The sequence below is a fragment of the Pelobates fuscus genome, chromosome 11 (genome assembly GCF_036172605.1).
Source record: "Pelobates fuscus isolate aPelFus1 chromosome 11, aPelFus1.pri, whole genome shotgun sequence".
Taxonomy (NCBI): domain Eukaryota; kingdom Metazoa; phylum Chordata; class Amphibia; order Anura; family Pelobatidae; genus Pelobates; species Pelobates fuscus.
The window spans coordinates 140,716,635-140,732,861 of NC_086327.1; the positions used below are offsets into that span (position 1 = coordinate 140,716,635).

Consider the following 16,227-nt stretch of genomic DNA (forward strand, 5'->3'; position numbering starts at 1 on the left):
TTGTATACACATCAATCTGCTTTTCCATCATTTTCTGCTACAATTAAATTATATAGGTTTTCACGATTTTTGCCAGCATTTATCCAGTATCACTAGCTTTGGGCTCTTAAGGGGAACTTGTATTGATATCAGAAGATTAAACAACTCTGGCAACTCTGAATACAAGTAAAATAATCTCACGTTAACAGCGGACTATTGTAATTTTTTTTTTATTATTATTTGAATTAAATGCCATTTTTGTGCCTCTTCGTAAGGCTGTTATATCGGACTGTAATTTTGAAATATTTAATATAATACGAAGGACTATGCCATCAACATATAGCAAAACATTTGCATAAATATAAATGGTATTAATTTTTAAATGATGTTGAATTGTAAAACTGGAAGCTGTCAGGAATGTTCTATAATTAAATGGATAATGTAAACATTATAACCACTATGCTCATAAATGTGGCCATGGTGCTAGTAGGCTACTAACGCCATAACCCAGTTCTGCATTAAACCATATTCAGAAGGACTGAACCAAACTGGAGGGTACTTTGGCCCCACATTTCCCGAATTGCTATGGCAGAAATTATAATAACAATATCGGTTTTCTCCACATTTAAACTTGCGTGGACAGCCAAGCAATGTTGTCCAAATGTGGGCAAAATTGATTTTTATAATAAAGAAGTTATGAAATGGGACTTCACGTGCCCTTTCAAATAGCTGGACTGAAATGTTGTCCATCTCACCCATTTCCTTCCTGATTGTTTCGGCCTAGAATTTGCAACGCCCTTGTCAACTGCCAACAACTTGTAGTTTAGTGAATAACTGTAGACGGGTAAAGACTTACGACACGATAGATTGGAGACGTAATCAACGTGTGACACAAGTTACTTTCTTTACCCAACAATGTTACTATCTCACTGCCTCCATCACAATGTGTGCCCTGGCTGTGCCCCGACTGAACTGGATTGTGATGTCAATTGCAAAATATTGATTTAAAATAAAATGGCGCATCGCATGATAAAAAGGTTAACACACCTTATACGTGACTCTCAATGTAAATGTCATATCCAAAGAACAATTCCACTTTATTTTGATATAAACAGCATTAACCCCTTAAGGACACATGCCATGTGTGACATGTCATGATTCCCTTTTATTCCAGAAGTTTGGTCCTTAAGGGGTTAAAGACCTTTTTAATGAATTATCACCTTGCGCTATAATTTGTGACATTGGGGCCGGCCCGGTCCTTGATACAATGTATCTCATACAGTTTAACGGGAGTTCCGAAGACACGAGGTTGGCTTGCCATATCCCAGCTACCTGACAGCATCAATCTGCAGGACGTTTCTCACCCTTGGGCTCCTGCCTGTTTCCGCTCTGCTTTCCTTGTATCAAGTTCCAGAATGAAGAAGGAGAGTGAGAAGAGGAAACTGAGCTGTGGGCCTCTGGAATACTAAATAAATGATAGATGCGGGTAGGAGCGAAGACTGCGCTCAGATAAGCCCATCAGCTGCAGATTCACAGCCACTGCCGTGAAGTGCATGATTGATGCAGGAATGTTTCCTGTTCTGGATGTCATTCATCTTAACAGCTCCTGCCCTTCCTCCTGTTCACAAATACAAGATTTGCCAGTGAAATTGCGCTCTCCGTATGAATCTATGCGCGAATTGCATTTTCAACCGTGCTTCACATATAAAGTACAGGAGAATATTTAATAAACTGGGAAATCTAATGCTTGTGAGAGCAGAAACGCTGTATATCCTAAATCTGTCAAAATTCTATTTCAATCAGACACGTAAAAAAGTGCTAATACATTTTTTAAAAATGACAATTTATAATGTTCACATTTTGGATGTGTTTCCTTCTGCAGGAGGATAGGAGATACATATTTTTCAGTTTTTCTTTTCTTTTAGGAGAATGATTTGAGAAAACAGTAGTTTAGACTGTTTTCAGCCAGTTCTGCTAACTAAATAAATATATTGGTAGTGTTTATTCACTAAACAGTGAAGCAAAAAACAATCGCAAAAGTTAGCTGAAATAAAATGAGCTAATGGGTTGTCCATCTTACCCATAGTGGTGAACTTGCCCTCGCCCTGAGCTCCTGGAGGAGCCTGCTTGCTAGCCTCCTGCCCCAGGACTATGAGCCATGCTAAAAACTATTGAAAGACTGAGTTTGTGGGATTCCTTTGTACTGTTCGGGAACCCTTGTTAACCTCTCCTGACAGTTCTATCAGTGTGGGTTCTAATTGTGTGGCTGGGTGGCCACAGTTCGTATGCACGAGCACGTGAGAACTGTGTGGTGGTCATCTTGTTTGCGAGAATGTAGGCAATGGTGTTTGGGCGTTGATCGCTTAGAACTAAAATCGGACACTGAAACTCCTGAACACCGCTGAACTTAGATGAACGCCTTCTCCTTCCCAAACACGTCAGGATAGTGCTATGGTTCATACGAACAAATGCTACCAAGAAGCCAGAGTGTGCGTTCGGTATTTCTTTCACATGGAACTCCCGAAGTTGACCGGCCAAAAGCACAAAATGCTCTGGAACTGTTTTGGGCATAGGACCATGTGTGCGGCCGGTCAGAACTTCCACACGGTGGCGTTTCGGCTCTGTCCGTGGGATCTGATCGCTTTTCGGATATGTTGGGCACTCGGATCCAGGCTATCTGGGGATGTACAGACTGTGGGGGTTCCTATGTGGGAAATATGTGGCTGGGAATAAACAGTTCTTCTTTACCCTTCACTTATCCTCGTCTCGTGTTTGGGTGATACCACGGTTACCCCTTCAGCAATACCTATAATCACTGGCAGCTATAATCACTCTGAAGCTATCACAACTAGAACTAGGCGGTAGAAACCCATCTTAAGGAGGGTATACCGCCACACCCATGTCCGTCACAGTAACAGATTTGGTTTTTAATTTAATACAGTTTATTATTTACTATACATCTGATGTAGGTAAACTATTCCTTGTTTAAACAAATTATCTGTTTTTCAGGGAAGATTAGGAGTACTGTCCGTGTCTGTCACTGCTAGAGATTCTGCAAATGTTCTGTAATACCAATTATAACTTTGTTAACCTGCACTGTCTGTTTTATTGCACTCGATAGCGAATTGCAAAGGGTTATATTATGCCCTAAGACACTGAACACACTAAAAGAGACAGAGGGCATCTTGAAGCTGTCCATTAGAACAGATTCTGACACCAAGTGCTCTTACCAATCTAGAGCGAGATCTTTGAGAGGTTTATTAGTGACAATTCATGTTGTAACAGACAGAGTGATGATCGTCAAGAACAATGAAGACTGACAGTACAAGGAACAAATGTATTTCAGCAGCAAGACAGGTTAAATGACTAACTTTAGTAAAGGTATGAGCTGTGTCTATATTACTGGATAAGCCAACTAATAGACCTCAGAAACACCCAGGTAGTTAAAGGGACACGCAGGGCACCTACAATACTTTACTACATTTGATAGGTTTAGGCATCATTAATAAGCTGTTTGTTTAAGGGCTAAAATCTCTGTAGTTTTTGCCAAAAATAAAAATGCTGCACTATAAGACTGCGTCCTTAGTCCTGGCCCCTCATTCCAGAAAAAAACCTCCTTATTAGTGTATGTACACAGCTTATCCAATGAGAGGAAAGTCGAGCCGCCTGCGTTATAATGAGAGCTACGTACACACTGATAATAAAGACATTTTTAAATAGGAGTGGGATTATGGAGTCAGACTCATGCATTCTGCAAAGCATTTTTTTGTGTGCAAAAACTGCAGAGATTTGAACATAAAAAATTGCAGCATGTTAATGAGGCCAAAACCTATCTACTGCATTAGAGTTGTTTTGGTGTCGTAATGTCTTTATATTCTTGTCTTCCTTTATTGATTGTTATACGGCAATGGGTACATCTGCTGTAAAGCTAACCACAACTCCCAATATTCTCTGCCAGTCTAAAGGCTGGAAAAGTTTCATGGGATTTGTAGTCTTTTTTTTTTTTTTTTACCGGATCTATCTACGTGAATGCTTGCTGATCCAATTACATAGGAAAAAAATAAAAATACAAAAAATGATATATATATATACGTATTCAGAATTGCCACATGGGATACAAATGTAACAGCCCTTAGTTATTCATAATTAACTTGAATCCTAGTGACGTGTTTACATGACATTTTACAAGGAAGGTGGGTGACTCAAGATGAACATACATTAACTAGGTCGTTCCCGGGTGGTTTAGCTATTCTGATGATATCCTTTTCCTATGGGCAGATTTTAAGCTAGATTTATAATGGATGTGGTGCCGAAGTTCACATTTGCATTAAATTCACCTTGATGAATGACATCAAAGAGATTCAGGTTTTGGACATAGACGAATCGCTCCGGGGAGGTGAGATCACAGCTCATTAATATGTGAAACCACATTCACGGATAGAATTAAACCTGGCTTCCACTGACCGTGTGAAAAAATGGGATAACGAGAGCTCAACATAACGATCTGTTAGGATGGATTGTGACAACCAGACTGACGTGTTCAAAGTTACAGTTACATAAGACAAAACCAGGTTAAAAAAAACATTCTGTTATCTCGAAGTCTGTGAATCACAAATCTCTAAGCACTACAAAAAAACTTCCAAAAAAATATTAGTAGTCATTTTTGTCTTTACTGTTAAATAAATTCACTAGTTGTTAATAAATAAGAAATAGTAATAAATAGGAAAATAAATACGAATGGATAAAAATGACGAGTTCTGTAATTATTTTGTGCAAATATTTATGTTCTGAAGTTGATATAAGATGACACACAATTATTATTATTACCGGTCTTCGCATACATGCAAATACACCTAACCTTCAACTGCAATCAGGTACCGACAGAGGAACATATAGTCACTCCGATGGGGAGCTAGGCTACTTGTGTGCTTTAGAAAACCTTTCTTTGTTTCTCAACTCTGGACCAAGCAGGAGAGCTTTTCAGATAGTTTATAATTATTATAATGATAATAAGAAAAATAAATGTGGATAATTTGAGGCTTCATTTGTCATAAAAACTCATCGGAATTTGACACTTAGTCCTAAAATGCTCCAATTTTACCATGATTAACATGGTTTGGTATTGGCTTAGTTCCAATCTGAATCATTTCATGTACATTATAATAAAATAATGCAATTCATCATTAAATGTATGGCTATTAACCGAGTCTACGCCCATGCTATCACACACTACATATTATATCTGAGTAAAGAAAGCTAAATTAGCTAAAATTCAAAGAATATTGAGGCTGAACTGCCTAATTATGCTATCTAGCCAAATAAAATACAAATTAAATACCAAAATAAAATACCCAATGAAAACATTACATTTCTGAGTTAATTACACGTGACAATGTTTGCAAAAAAATTGATAATGTTGAGATGAAATGAGCAGAGAGTTTCCCAGTGGTAATACAAAGCAGAATAGCAAGACATGCTCAAAATGGAAATAATCACAATTTTGTTCAAATGCAAATATTGTACTGAACTTGGAACTGTGTGGATGTTACATTCAGGAACAAAGTATCCTGTAATATTATATATATAGTGTGCCCACAGACAATGCACAGGGGAGGTGGGATGTGTTTAAACCATGTTCCTCTCCATTTATTCTTCCTATTATTATTATCGCCATTTATATAGCGCCAACAGATTCTGTAGCAATATTATGAGGTGGGGGGGAGGGTGGGATTTAAGGACAATTACAATAAAACTTACATGAACGATAGGTTAAAGAGGACCCTGCGCAAACGAGCTTACATTCTATAGGAGGTGGGGTATAAAACACATTAGGACTGGAGATAGCAAACAAATAAGGTGGGAGTGAAGCAGAGCTGGAGGAGAGAGTAGAGTGCTGCCCTTTAGGAGAGAGCAAGAGACAGGTATGTGAGGTAGAGGTTACTCTGGGAGCTTTCCTAAAGAGATGGGTTTTAAGGCACTTGAAGATTAGGGGAGAGTCTGATGGGGTAGGCAGATTATTCCATTGGAAGGGAGCCGCCCGCGAGAAGTCCTGCAAGCGTGAGTTGGCCGTACGGGTACGAGCAGCGAACAGGAGAAGGTCACGAGAGACCAAGAAGGGGCATACCTATGGATTTGTGAAGAGATATAAGAGGGGCTAGAATTGGTCAATGCTTTATAGGTATGGGTTAGCACTTTGAATTGACTCCTATAGGGACAGGAAGCCAATGTAAGGACTGACAGAGGGGTGAGGTGTGAGTGGACCCGCTAGAGAGGAAAACCAGTCTGGCGGCAGCATTCATTGCAGACTGTAGCGGGGCAATACGGCTTTTGGGGAGACCAATTAGGAGAGGGTTACAGTAATCCATGCGGGAAATTACTAGAGCATGGAAATTCTCCTTGGTAGCATCTTGCGTAAGAAAGGGGCGGATGCGGGCTATGTTTTTAAGATGGAATCTACAGGATTTGGCAACATACTGGATGTGAGGCTCAAAGGTGAGGCCAGAATCAAGTATGACACCAAGACAGCGCGCTTGCAAGGATGGACTGATGTGGGTACCACTGACTTGAAGGGTTAATTTGAAATATGATTGACCAGCGGTGGAATAGGGTTTAAGTTCCCTGTTAAGAAAGGTCACATTTTGTTGCAAACCTAGCCACTTACAGAATGTCCTTGTGTATATATCTTGCTATTACTGCATTGCTATTCCTATCTGTGGCCAAACCAGCCACTTAAAGTGTAACCCCCCCGACTGTAATATGATGTAAAGTGTATCCCTGTGTACTGCTTGGTATCTCCTAAGGCAGGAGATGGCTATCTGTAACCCAACCCCCTCCTGCCTGGGACTAAGGGAAGTGTATTGTGTGGAATGCAGACCCCCCTGCGGAGGTCTGTGCTTAAAGGAAGCTGTAATAATAAAGAGTGTGTCTCAGCCTGGTGAGATGCCAGTGTTTTAACCTCCAAGCTATGTGTCGTCTAGTTCTTGGGAGAAAAGGATTGTAACTACGCTACCTGCAGTTTACCTGCATTTTACCTGCTTCATCCTGTCTACCATTTGATCATCGTCAGCAATAACTAAACCACCGTATGCTCTTACTCTCCCTACTCAGCTTCACGTAAAGGGACTGCACTGTCATAAAAATGACCTCATCATTTTATTGTGTGATAAAGATAATGCATTCAAATAATTATAAAATATCTAAATACAAAGTTATATCTGCAATGTGCTGCTTAGTGGATCTGTCTGTAGCTACAGACAGACCCTCCCTCACCATGATAAAAGCTCCAATCAGGAACTTCTCATTTTCATTTTCATTTCTAACCCTGGGCTGCCTGACTGTCAGCTCTGGTGGGCTGTCTTACAGAGGGAGTGATTGTTACAAAACATACACAAAATCCAGTGCATTTACTCATCCACTAAGCAGCAACTTCAAAGCTCACAAATTGTGTTATTTAAAAAACAAAAACACACCATATCTAGGCAAAAATAATGTGGGTTTAGTTAGAGTATATGATCATACATTGCATAAGCCTGTCACAACATCAATAAACCCCATCTTTGGCAGGCATCAATGTACCCCATTCTTGTACCCCATTCTTGGCAGGCGTCAATGTACCCCATTCTTGGCAGGCGTCAATGTACCCCATTCTTGTACCCCATTCTTGGCAGGCGTCAATGTACCCCATTCTTGTACCCCATTCTTGGCAGGCATCAATGTACCCCATTCTTGGCAGGCGTCAATGTACCCCATTCTTGTACCCCATTCTTGGCAGGCATCAATGTACCCCATTCTTGTACCCCATTCTTGGCAGGCGTCAATGTACCCCATTCTTGTACCCCATTCTTGGCAGGCGTCAATGTACCCTATTCTTGTACCCCATTCTTGGCAGGCGTCAATGTACCCCATTCTTGTACCCCTTTCTTGGCAGGCGTCAATGTACCCCATTCTTGGCAGGCGTCAATGTACCCCATTCTTGTACCCCTTTCTTGGCAGGCGTCAATGTACCCCATTCTTGTACCCCTTTCTTGGCAGGCGTCAATGTACCCCATTCTTGTACCCCATTCTTGGCAGGCGTCTATGTACCCCATTCTTGAACCCTATTCTTGGCAGGCGTCAATGTACCCCATTCTTGGCAGGTCCTACTCTAGCATTATGTTGGCTCTTATGAGATTCACCCACTTACTTGGGGAATATAATTCCATCTGGGGCTCTCTGCAGTACAAGGTTAAATAGGGCCCTTGAATAAGGCACCTGTGACAGGGAGGGGTGCAAAACCAAGGAGTTGGCCTAGACTCCCTGTGTTCATTTTAACAAACCATGGCATTCCTAAATAAGACCGGGCTCAGGGCGTTTTCACATAGTAGTAATACAAAGTTTACTTACGGTGCTTGGACTGACCCTTTTAACTTTCTATAGAACAAGCCTCTATTTGTCAGAAATGATCTCTAAGTATGACCTACGTCTATCTAAACAGCACTCGCAATGAGTTGAATAGTGAGCGATGCTGATTATATTTGCACATGGTGGAGATACGGGATGTTTTGGGTTAGATGCTTATTATAACACATCTCATATTGCTTTTTATGGCTCTGTGTAGAACCCAGTGCTGTATGTATATAACTTATTATACATGGGTACATGCACAATTCTTCCATAAACCAGACATAGATTTTCATTTGCGTTCTAGATGTTTACGCTGCATTGCGGTCCATAATAAACATTCAGCGCTGTGTAAACCAATATGCAATGTGGAAATTACCCAGAGACCAATAGTTCTATGAATCAAGGATGGGAAGCCTCCAATATAACAATCTGGATCTATAGATATGAAACCAGGTCACACGTCTGTCATATAAAAATGTTAGGATTGGGGGGTTATTTACTAAACTGAAAGTCACTGGGAATTTAATGTGAGTTTACAAATTTAGGCCAACACAGTCAAATCAGAAAAAAAAATCCAGTTCTGTCTTCAGTTTTACTACTTTGTGTCTGACATTTGAATTCCCTGCCCTTCTCACTTTAGTGAATAAAGGTGTAAGTTGTCGAGAGACACAACAAATTCAGGTCAAAACAGCACCGTCTTTGCACATTCAGTAACACAGTAACAGAGTAAAACAGTAACACAGTAACACAGTCACACTGTAACACAGAAACACAGTCACAGAGTAACACAGTAACAGAGTTACACAGTGACACAGTCACATATTTAGTAACACAGTAACAGTAACACAGTAACACAGTCACACTGTAACAGAGTAACACAGTAACACAGTAACACAGTCACACTGTAACAGAGTAACACAGTAACACAGTAACACAGTCACAGAGTAACACAGTAACAGAGTTACACAGTGACACAGTCACACATTCAGTAACACGGCCACACAGTGACACAAAAACAAATCCAGTAACACGGTCACACAGTTACACAGTCACACAATTACACAGTTACACAGTCACACATTCAGTAACACAGTCACACAGTAACAGAGTAACATAGTAACACAGTAACAGAGTAATACAGTCACACAGTAACAGAGTAACACAGTAACAGAGTAACAAAGTAACACAGTACCAGAGTAACACATTCACACAGTAACACAGTCACAAAGTCACACATTCCGTAACACAGTCACAGAGTAACACAGTAACACAGTCACACTGTAACAGAGTAACACAGTCACAGTAACAGTCAAAAAGTCACACATTCAGTAACACAGTCACACAGTAACAGAGTAACATAGTAACACAGTAACAGAGTAATACAGTCACACAGTAACAGAGTAACACAGTAACAGAGTAACAAAGTAACACAGTACCAGAGTAACACATTCACACAGTAACACAGTCACAAAGTCACACATTCAGTAACACAGTCACAGAGTAACACAGTAACACAGTCACACTGTAACAGAGTAACACAGTCACATAGTAACACAGTCACAGAGTAACACAGTAACACAGTCACACTGTAACAGAGTAACACAGTCACAGTAACACAGTCACAAAGTCACACATTCAGTAACAGTCACAGAGTAACACAGTCACACTGTAACAGAGTAACACAGTCACACATTTAGTAACACAGTCACAGTAACACAGTCACACTGTAACAGAGTAACACAGTCACAGTAACACAGTCACAAAGTCACACATTCAGTAACACAGTCACAGAGTAACACAGTAACACAGTCACACTGTAACAGAGTAACACAGTCACAGAGTAACACAGTAACACAGTCACAATGTAACAGAGTAACACAGTCACAGTAACACAGTCACAAAGTCACACATTCAGTAACACAGTCACAGAGTAACACAGTAACACAGTCACACTGTGACAGAGTAACACAGTCACAGAGTAACACAGTAACACAGTCACACTGTAACAGAGTAACACAGTCACAGTAACACAGTCACAAAGTCACACATTCAGTAACACAGTCACAGAGTAACACAGTAACACAGTCACACTGTAACAGAGTAACACAGTCACAGAGTAACACAGTCACAGTAATACAGTCACAAAGTCACACATTCAGTAACACAGTCACAGAGTAACACAGTAACACAGTCACACTGTAACAGAGTAACACAGTCACAGTAACACAGTCACAAAGTCACACATTCAGTAACACAGTCACAGAGTAACACAGTAACACAGTCACACTGTAACAGAGTAACACAGTCACAGAGTAACACAGTAACACAGTCACACTGTAACAGAGTAACACAGTCACAGAGTAACAGAGTAACACAGTCACAGTAACACAGTCACAAAGTCACACATTCAGTAACACAGTCACAGAGTAACACAGTCACACTGTAACAGAGTAACACAGTCACACATTTAGTAACACAGTAACAGTAACACAGTCAAACTAAATTCCATATCAGCTTTTTTTATCTAAATTTTCATGGTTGTAATCAGCTAATTTAAACTGACTCATTATTAAACACACATCAATGTCTCTAGGGTTTATTCAGTAAACAAACTTCAGGGAATTAAAAATTGTCAAAAAGTGATGATTTGGTAAAAGTCTCCAACACACCAACAATCAAATTAAATGGAGCTGAAGATCTCTTCAGACCCACCATTACTCCCAATGACGATCATGTGACTATCTCCCGGACCGGAAACATGCTATAGGAAGTGACGTGCTGGCCGAACTGTCAACAATACGATCATGTGACGGCATGAGCCTCACTACGTGATATGACATATCGGCCGTTTCTTGGGAGGAACATTGGGAGGACATATTAGGATTGGATTAACACTGTGGGGACTACTGTTGTACTCGGTCTATAACCGGATGTGCCGCCATATTGGGCGAAACATGTCTGGCTGTGACCATATTTGGAAATGGGAGCTGGTTTTATTCAATTTAATACAAGTGTGCGTATTTTAACATTTATGTATATGGTATATAAGCAATGTTTGTGCACTTTATTTTATATCTGCATCTGAGGAAGACCTATTACAGGTCGAAACGCGCTATGCTGCTATTTATGTAATACCCAATCTGTGGGTTTTTAATACCATTTAAATAAACATATTTTACCATACTTGTGCCAAGACATCCTGCATTGCTGCACTGCTGAGACAATCACAAGCTGACCGAGTGTGTGAAGACTATCTGGTGATGGATACCAGCCAGAGCCTGCTACATGAGGCTCTGGTAAACGTGAGTTGTTTTACATAGATTTCTCTACATTTCATACTGTAATACAGTAATACACTATGTGGACTTTTTTTTATTATATCTTTATATAGATTTGTGATTCCTTCCATATTGCATTCAGGGAAGTATATCCATTGTAGTATATCTGTAGGATGTGAAGCACTCCCCGCTTTTATTTTGTTTTGTTCACTGTTTCTGTATCCAATTGGGTGATCATTGGTATCTGGGGATTGTTGCTGTATTCTTCTAGCACCATTGCACCTTACTACGTTTTGTTGTGAACAATCAAAGCTCGGTTATATTAGCTTAAATGTTGCCATTCAGATTCCAATTTATTACAGTTTGGTGTTTAGTGAATGAACCCTCTATACGTACCTGTCTAGGATGAACATGTCTCCACCCTTCTATTGTTTCTTCTATTGGTCTAATTAAATTTGATATTGATAAGATTTCTAGATCTGACCTTCCACCCTCATCTGTCAGTGACAATCAGATGGGAGAAGAAAGCCGTTTCCCCATCGTTACTCAATATTAAATTGTAAAGGTACCGTGCAATGGAAATCAGACACATAACAAGCACTAAGAATATAACAATTTATCGAGCCACTCCAAGCTCAAACACGGAAAGGAAGCTGAACAGCTAACACAATAAACATCAAGAAGTGGGTTATTTATTTTGAACAAGTCTAAAGCAAGGTTCTAATGCCATGGAAACCAACAAAAAGCGGAGAAAGTGCCACTTATAAAACTTTCCCAGAAACGTTCTATATGAAAAACCACCATATAATAATAAAATTGTAGCAAATGCATGTTGAGTGAATTCTTCTGTCTCTTGTTAAACTGGATGGGCACCATATCTCTTTGTGTGAAGCCAGGCAGGTCCAGACTCTGTTAGTGGGGTGGAGGAGAGCGCTGTCATCTTTAATTGAGCCTAGCTGAAAACTCAGCCAAGTCTATTCGTAGGGAAATTTTTTTTTTTTTTAGTAGTCCTTGTGGCAGTTCGGCTTATCCAAATATCGTCATTTAAAATATTCTGGAAAATGCACTAACCTAAAAGAGCACAAAAATGGGCTAATCAATTTACTGGAAAATAAATATAATGTATATATTGCGCTGTACGCTGATAGGAACATTTTCTCACCGATTGGTTCACAGATCAAGTGAGAAAAAGTAACCGAGGGAAAAACCGAGGGAAAAAAGAGAAATATTAATAAATCTATAAAATAGATAAATCAATCTATATTTATCTATGATATACTTATTTAATATATTTGTAAATACAGATTTATTTATTTTTTGAGTCAGTTTTTCCCCATTTCAACATTTATTGGCTTCCTCTAACCATCAATAATCTTTTTTCCCATCAATCATCTCTCTTTTTGAGGAGCCACGGGTGGAACTCCGAATCACAAAACAAACGAACATGTTCAATCGTTGTCCGGTTTGTTTCAAGATTCAATACACCTGACTATGAGGGAAATTTCATAAAACATATATTCAACCAAGGTTCGTAATTTGGTAGAAACTCACTGGTAGAGATGTCCCGAACAGTTCGCCGGGAACTGTTCGCCGGCGAACATAGCTTGTTCGCGGTCGCCGCGGCGGGCGAACATATGCGATGTTCGGTCCGCCCCCTATTTGTCATGGAGGTGGGAGGGTCTGGGAGTGAGGGTCTGCTGCTGATTGGCTGGAATGTGTCTGCTGACTGTGAGGTACAGGGTCAAAGTTTACTCAATGATGATGAATAGGGGGCGGACCAAACATCGCATATGTTCGCCCGCCGCGGCGACCGCGAACAAGTTCGGGACATCTCTACTCACTGGCAATATAGAATTCTGGAAATGTATCCTCCTAATCGAGGCTTGGAACCGAGTTGCCACAAAATAAAATTCAAAAGCAAGTGTTGGCTACTTGAGGCTCTTAGTGTGTCTTGTTTCAGCTGAGTGAGGATGAGGAGAAACAATATATTGTCTCTATATACTATTCTTATGTATTTCCACAATAAAAGTTATGTTGTAAAATATACGAACACTCCTACTCGAGGGTTAAGAGCCTGTTCTCTTTTTTTATTAGGATCAGGAGAATATCACATGAACAGTAGCCTGGGAGTCCTGGCATGTTTAGATGATGGACTACATATCCACAGAATGATATCCTACAGACCCATCTGAACAGTGGAGAGTAAATTTGACTGAAATTGAAGACGATTTTTATTCTTTTCAATCAGCGAAATAATTTGCAACGTGTTCCAATTGGTTGGGTCGGGATTGATTTGAACATTTCTCTTTCTAGCTATGCTGTCAGATAAGACTCCGTGGAGGCTGCGTGCAGAATGGCAGATCATGTACCGAGGCTCAGCGAGCTGCACAGTATGTAGCGTAATTGGTGTCACATTAAATTGACATTTTTATAGACTCTACTGGCAGGGAAACAATGACCTTATAGATTTGACAGACATTCTAAAATGACCTTTCTTAAATTAGTAATAAATAAATAAATAAATAAATAAATACATTTTTAGGGAAATGTTTACATAGGGTTCACCTCTAAATGTATTTAGAAACAGATTTTTGCTATTCATTATATTTATCATATTTCATTAAATGACCATTCTGGGCACCATAACAACTTAATCAGAATGAAGTTATTATGGTGCAGGGAAGTCCCGGGCACTGGTTTACCTTCAGGGGTTAATCCGTTAACAGTTTAACTTCAAAGTTCCAATTTGGCGCATGTCAGCTCTGCCCCTGGACATTTCAGTCTTTTTTCAGGAATCCTCGGACTTGGGTGCCACTGCCGCTTTTAGTCTATTAGTAGCTCCCCATTCACAAATTGAAATGAAAAAAGTAGATATCTTTACACTCCGTTTTGTGAATTATTTGATGGTGGGAGAAATAACTATTGTGGGAATAATATCTCAACTTTGACTTATCGGTTTTAAAAAAAAATAAAAAAAAAATCAGATGACTTGCAACACAATTACTCCTATCCACAGGCCAACAAATCAATTCAACCCTGATAGCCTGGTGACTGACATCTTCAAATCTTCTGTAAACACAGTTGTTGCCACCAAACACATTTTAAAAAATAAATAAAAAACAAACAAACAAATTAATTCTAAAAAATGAGCACTTGGCTCCCCCTCTGGCACACAAACTTTGTAGTTGGTGACATATTATGGGCCAGACATTTGGAAACCCTTGGTTGCAATTTAACCGTCCTCATCTCACCAACACAGGACATGGGGGCAGAAGCGGCCAGGGTACCAGTTGTACTTACTCCGTTTGTTAAACCCATGGCACATTACTACTATGTACTATGGGGTGTAGAAATAAGACAGATATATATTTACAGAGTTTTGCACATGAAGTTAAATGTGATCACAGAAGTGAATTTGCGGCAATATAATAATGGTTTGATTGTATTATTTTCACTTTGGTGGGTGTACACCAGAAGGGGCTTGTCCTGAAGGGTCAGGTAAAGCAGCTGAAACATTGTTTTTTTAAGTTGAATAAGTTGGTACTTCTGTCTCATACACAGCTATTGGCAAACCGTCTTGAACCAAACTGAACTCTTTTTACCTTGGTAGAGTTGGACTGTGATGAAAGGCCCCCGCAAGAAAACACAATGCAGGGTCTGATGGAAAAATATGAAGTTCTATGAAGCAGTCCAGTTAATAAAGAATGAGCACCTACCTGAGCAGGTAACACAGGATATCCCTTCTGCACTTAGATTGTATTTGAGATCCAGAAGAAGTTGTATGTTGGTATCGGGCCTGAACAGAACGGGGGCACGGCTGGCTGGATGAAGACGGGTTGCAAAGGCTATAGAAAGGATAAGAACTGCTAGAAAAAGACCTGCAAATGAAAAGACAGAACAGGAAGAGAAGGTCAAAATATCTGTGAGTGTGCACAATTCTTACGGACTTCTCATGTGTCTATTCTATTATCGCATGTTATCGCTAATTATTAGAAGAAAAGAAAAAAGAACTGGGTAAGATTAAGAACTCATGCCCCCTCTCAACATGAATAACCTACATTTTAACGTAATATGTGTGGGTGCCCTGAGAGGGCTTCATTTGGACATTCACATCATCTGCTATAAAAAGATTCAAATTATTTTGAGTCCCATTTTTCTTTTCTTCATTCATTTTCTTCATTTAATTAGAATTATCCCCTGGGCCCACTATTATATAGGAGTGTGTAACTATTTGTAAAAAATATACCGTAAGTTGGAAACAATTTGAACTCCAGAAAATGCTCCTACTGAGCCAATGATAGCAGACAGACATCATGGCAGGCACGGCTGTGGTAACCCGCAGAGTGGCTCACCTACAGTAATGTAACGGCCTTTCACCGTTGTCCACAGAACACAGTGGTGTAGGATCGCTTGCAGCCAGCGAATCACTTGGTCTCTTTTGTCGGTTTCTGACTTTCGGTCTATTTTGTCAGGGAGGACTGAAACCAAAGGCACATCTCCAAACTCAATGGACACTGAGGACAACAGACAAGGCACTGTATCAGTCTGAGATAAGGTATGGCTTAATGTTACAATGTGATACACTCTG

The 16,227-nt window shown here is 39.9% G+C and overlaps 1 protein-coding gene across 1 annotated transcript in view; it reads right to left on the reverse strand.

Moving 5' to 3' along the window:
• The window catches only part of DISP3 (dispatched RND transporter family member 3), a 127,877-nt gene that overhangs the window by 21,846 nt on the left and 89,804 nt on the right, over nt 1–16,227 (reverse strand). Inside the window, exons 9-10 of the mRNA XM_063436627.1 lie at nt 15,992–16,153; nt 15,356–15,517 (exon numbers count right to left, since the gene is read on the reverse strand). Coding sequence (XP_063292697.1) covers nt 15,356–15,517; nt 15,992–16,153 — 324 coding nt within the window. The remainder of the gene's footprint in view (nt 1–15,355; nt 15,518–15,991; nt 16,154–16,227) is intronic.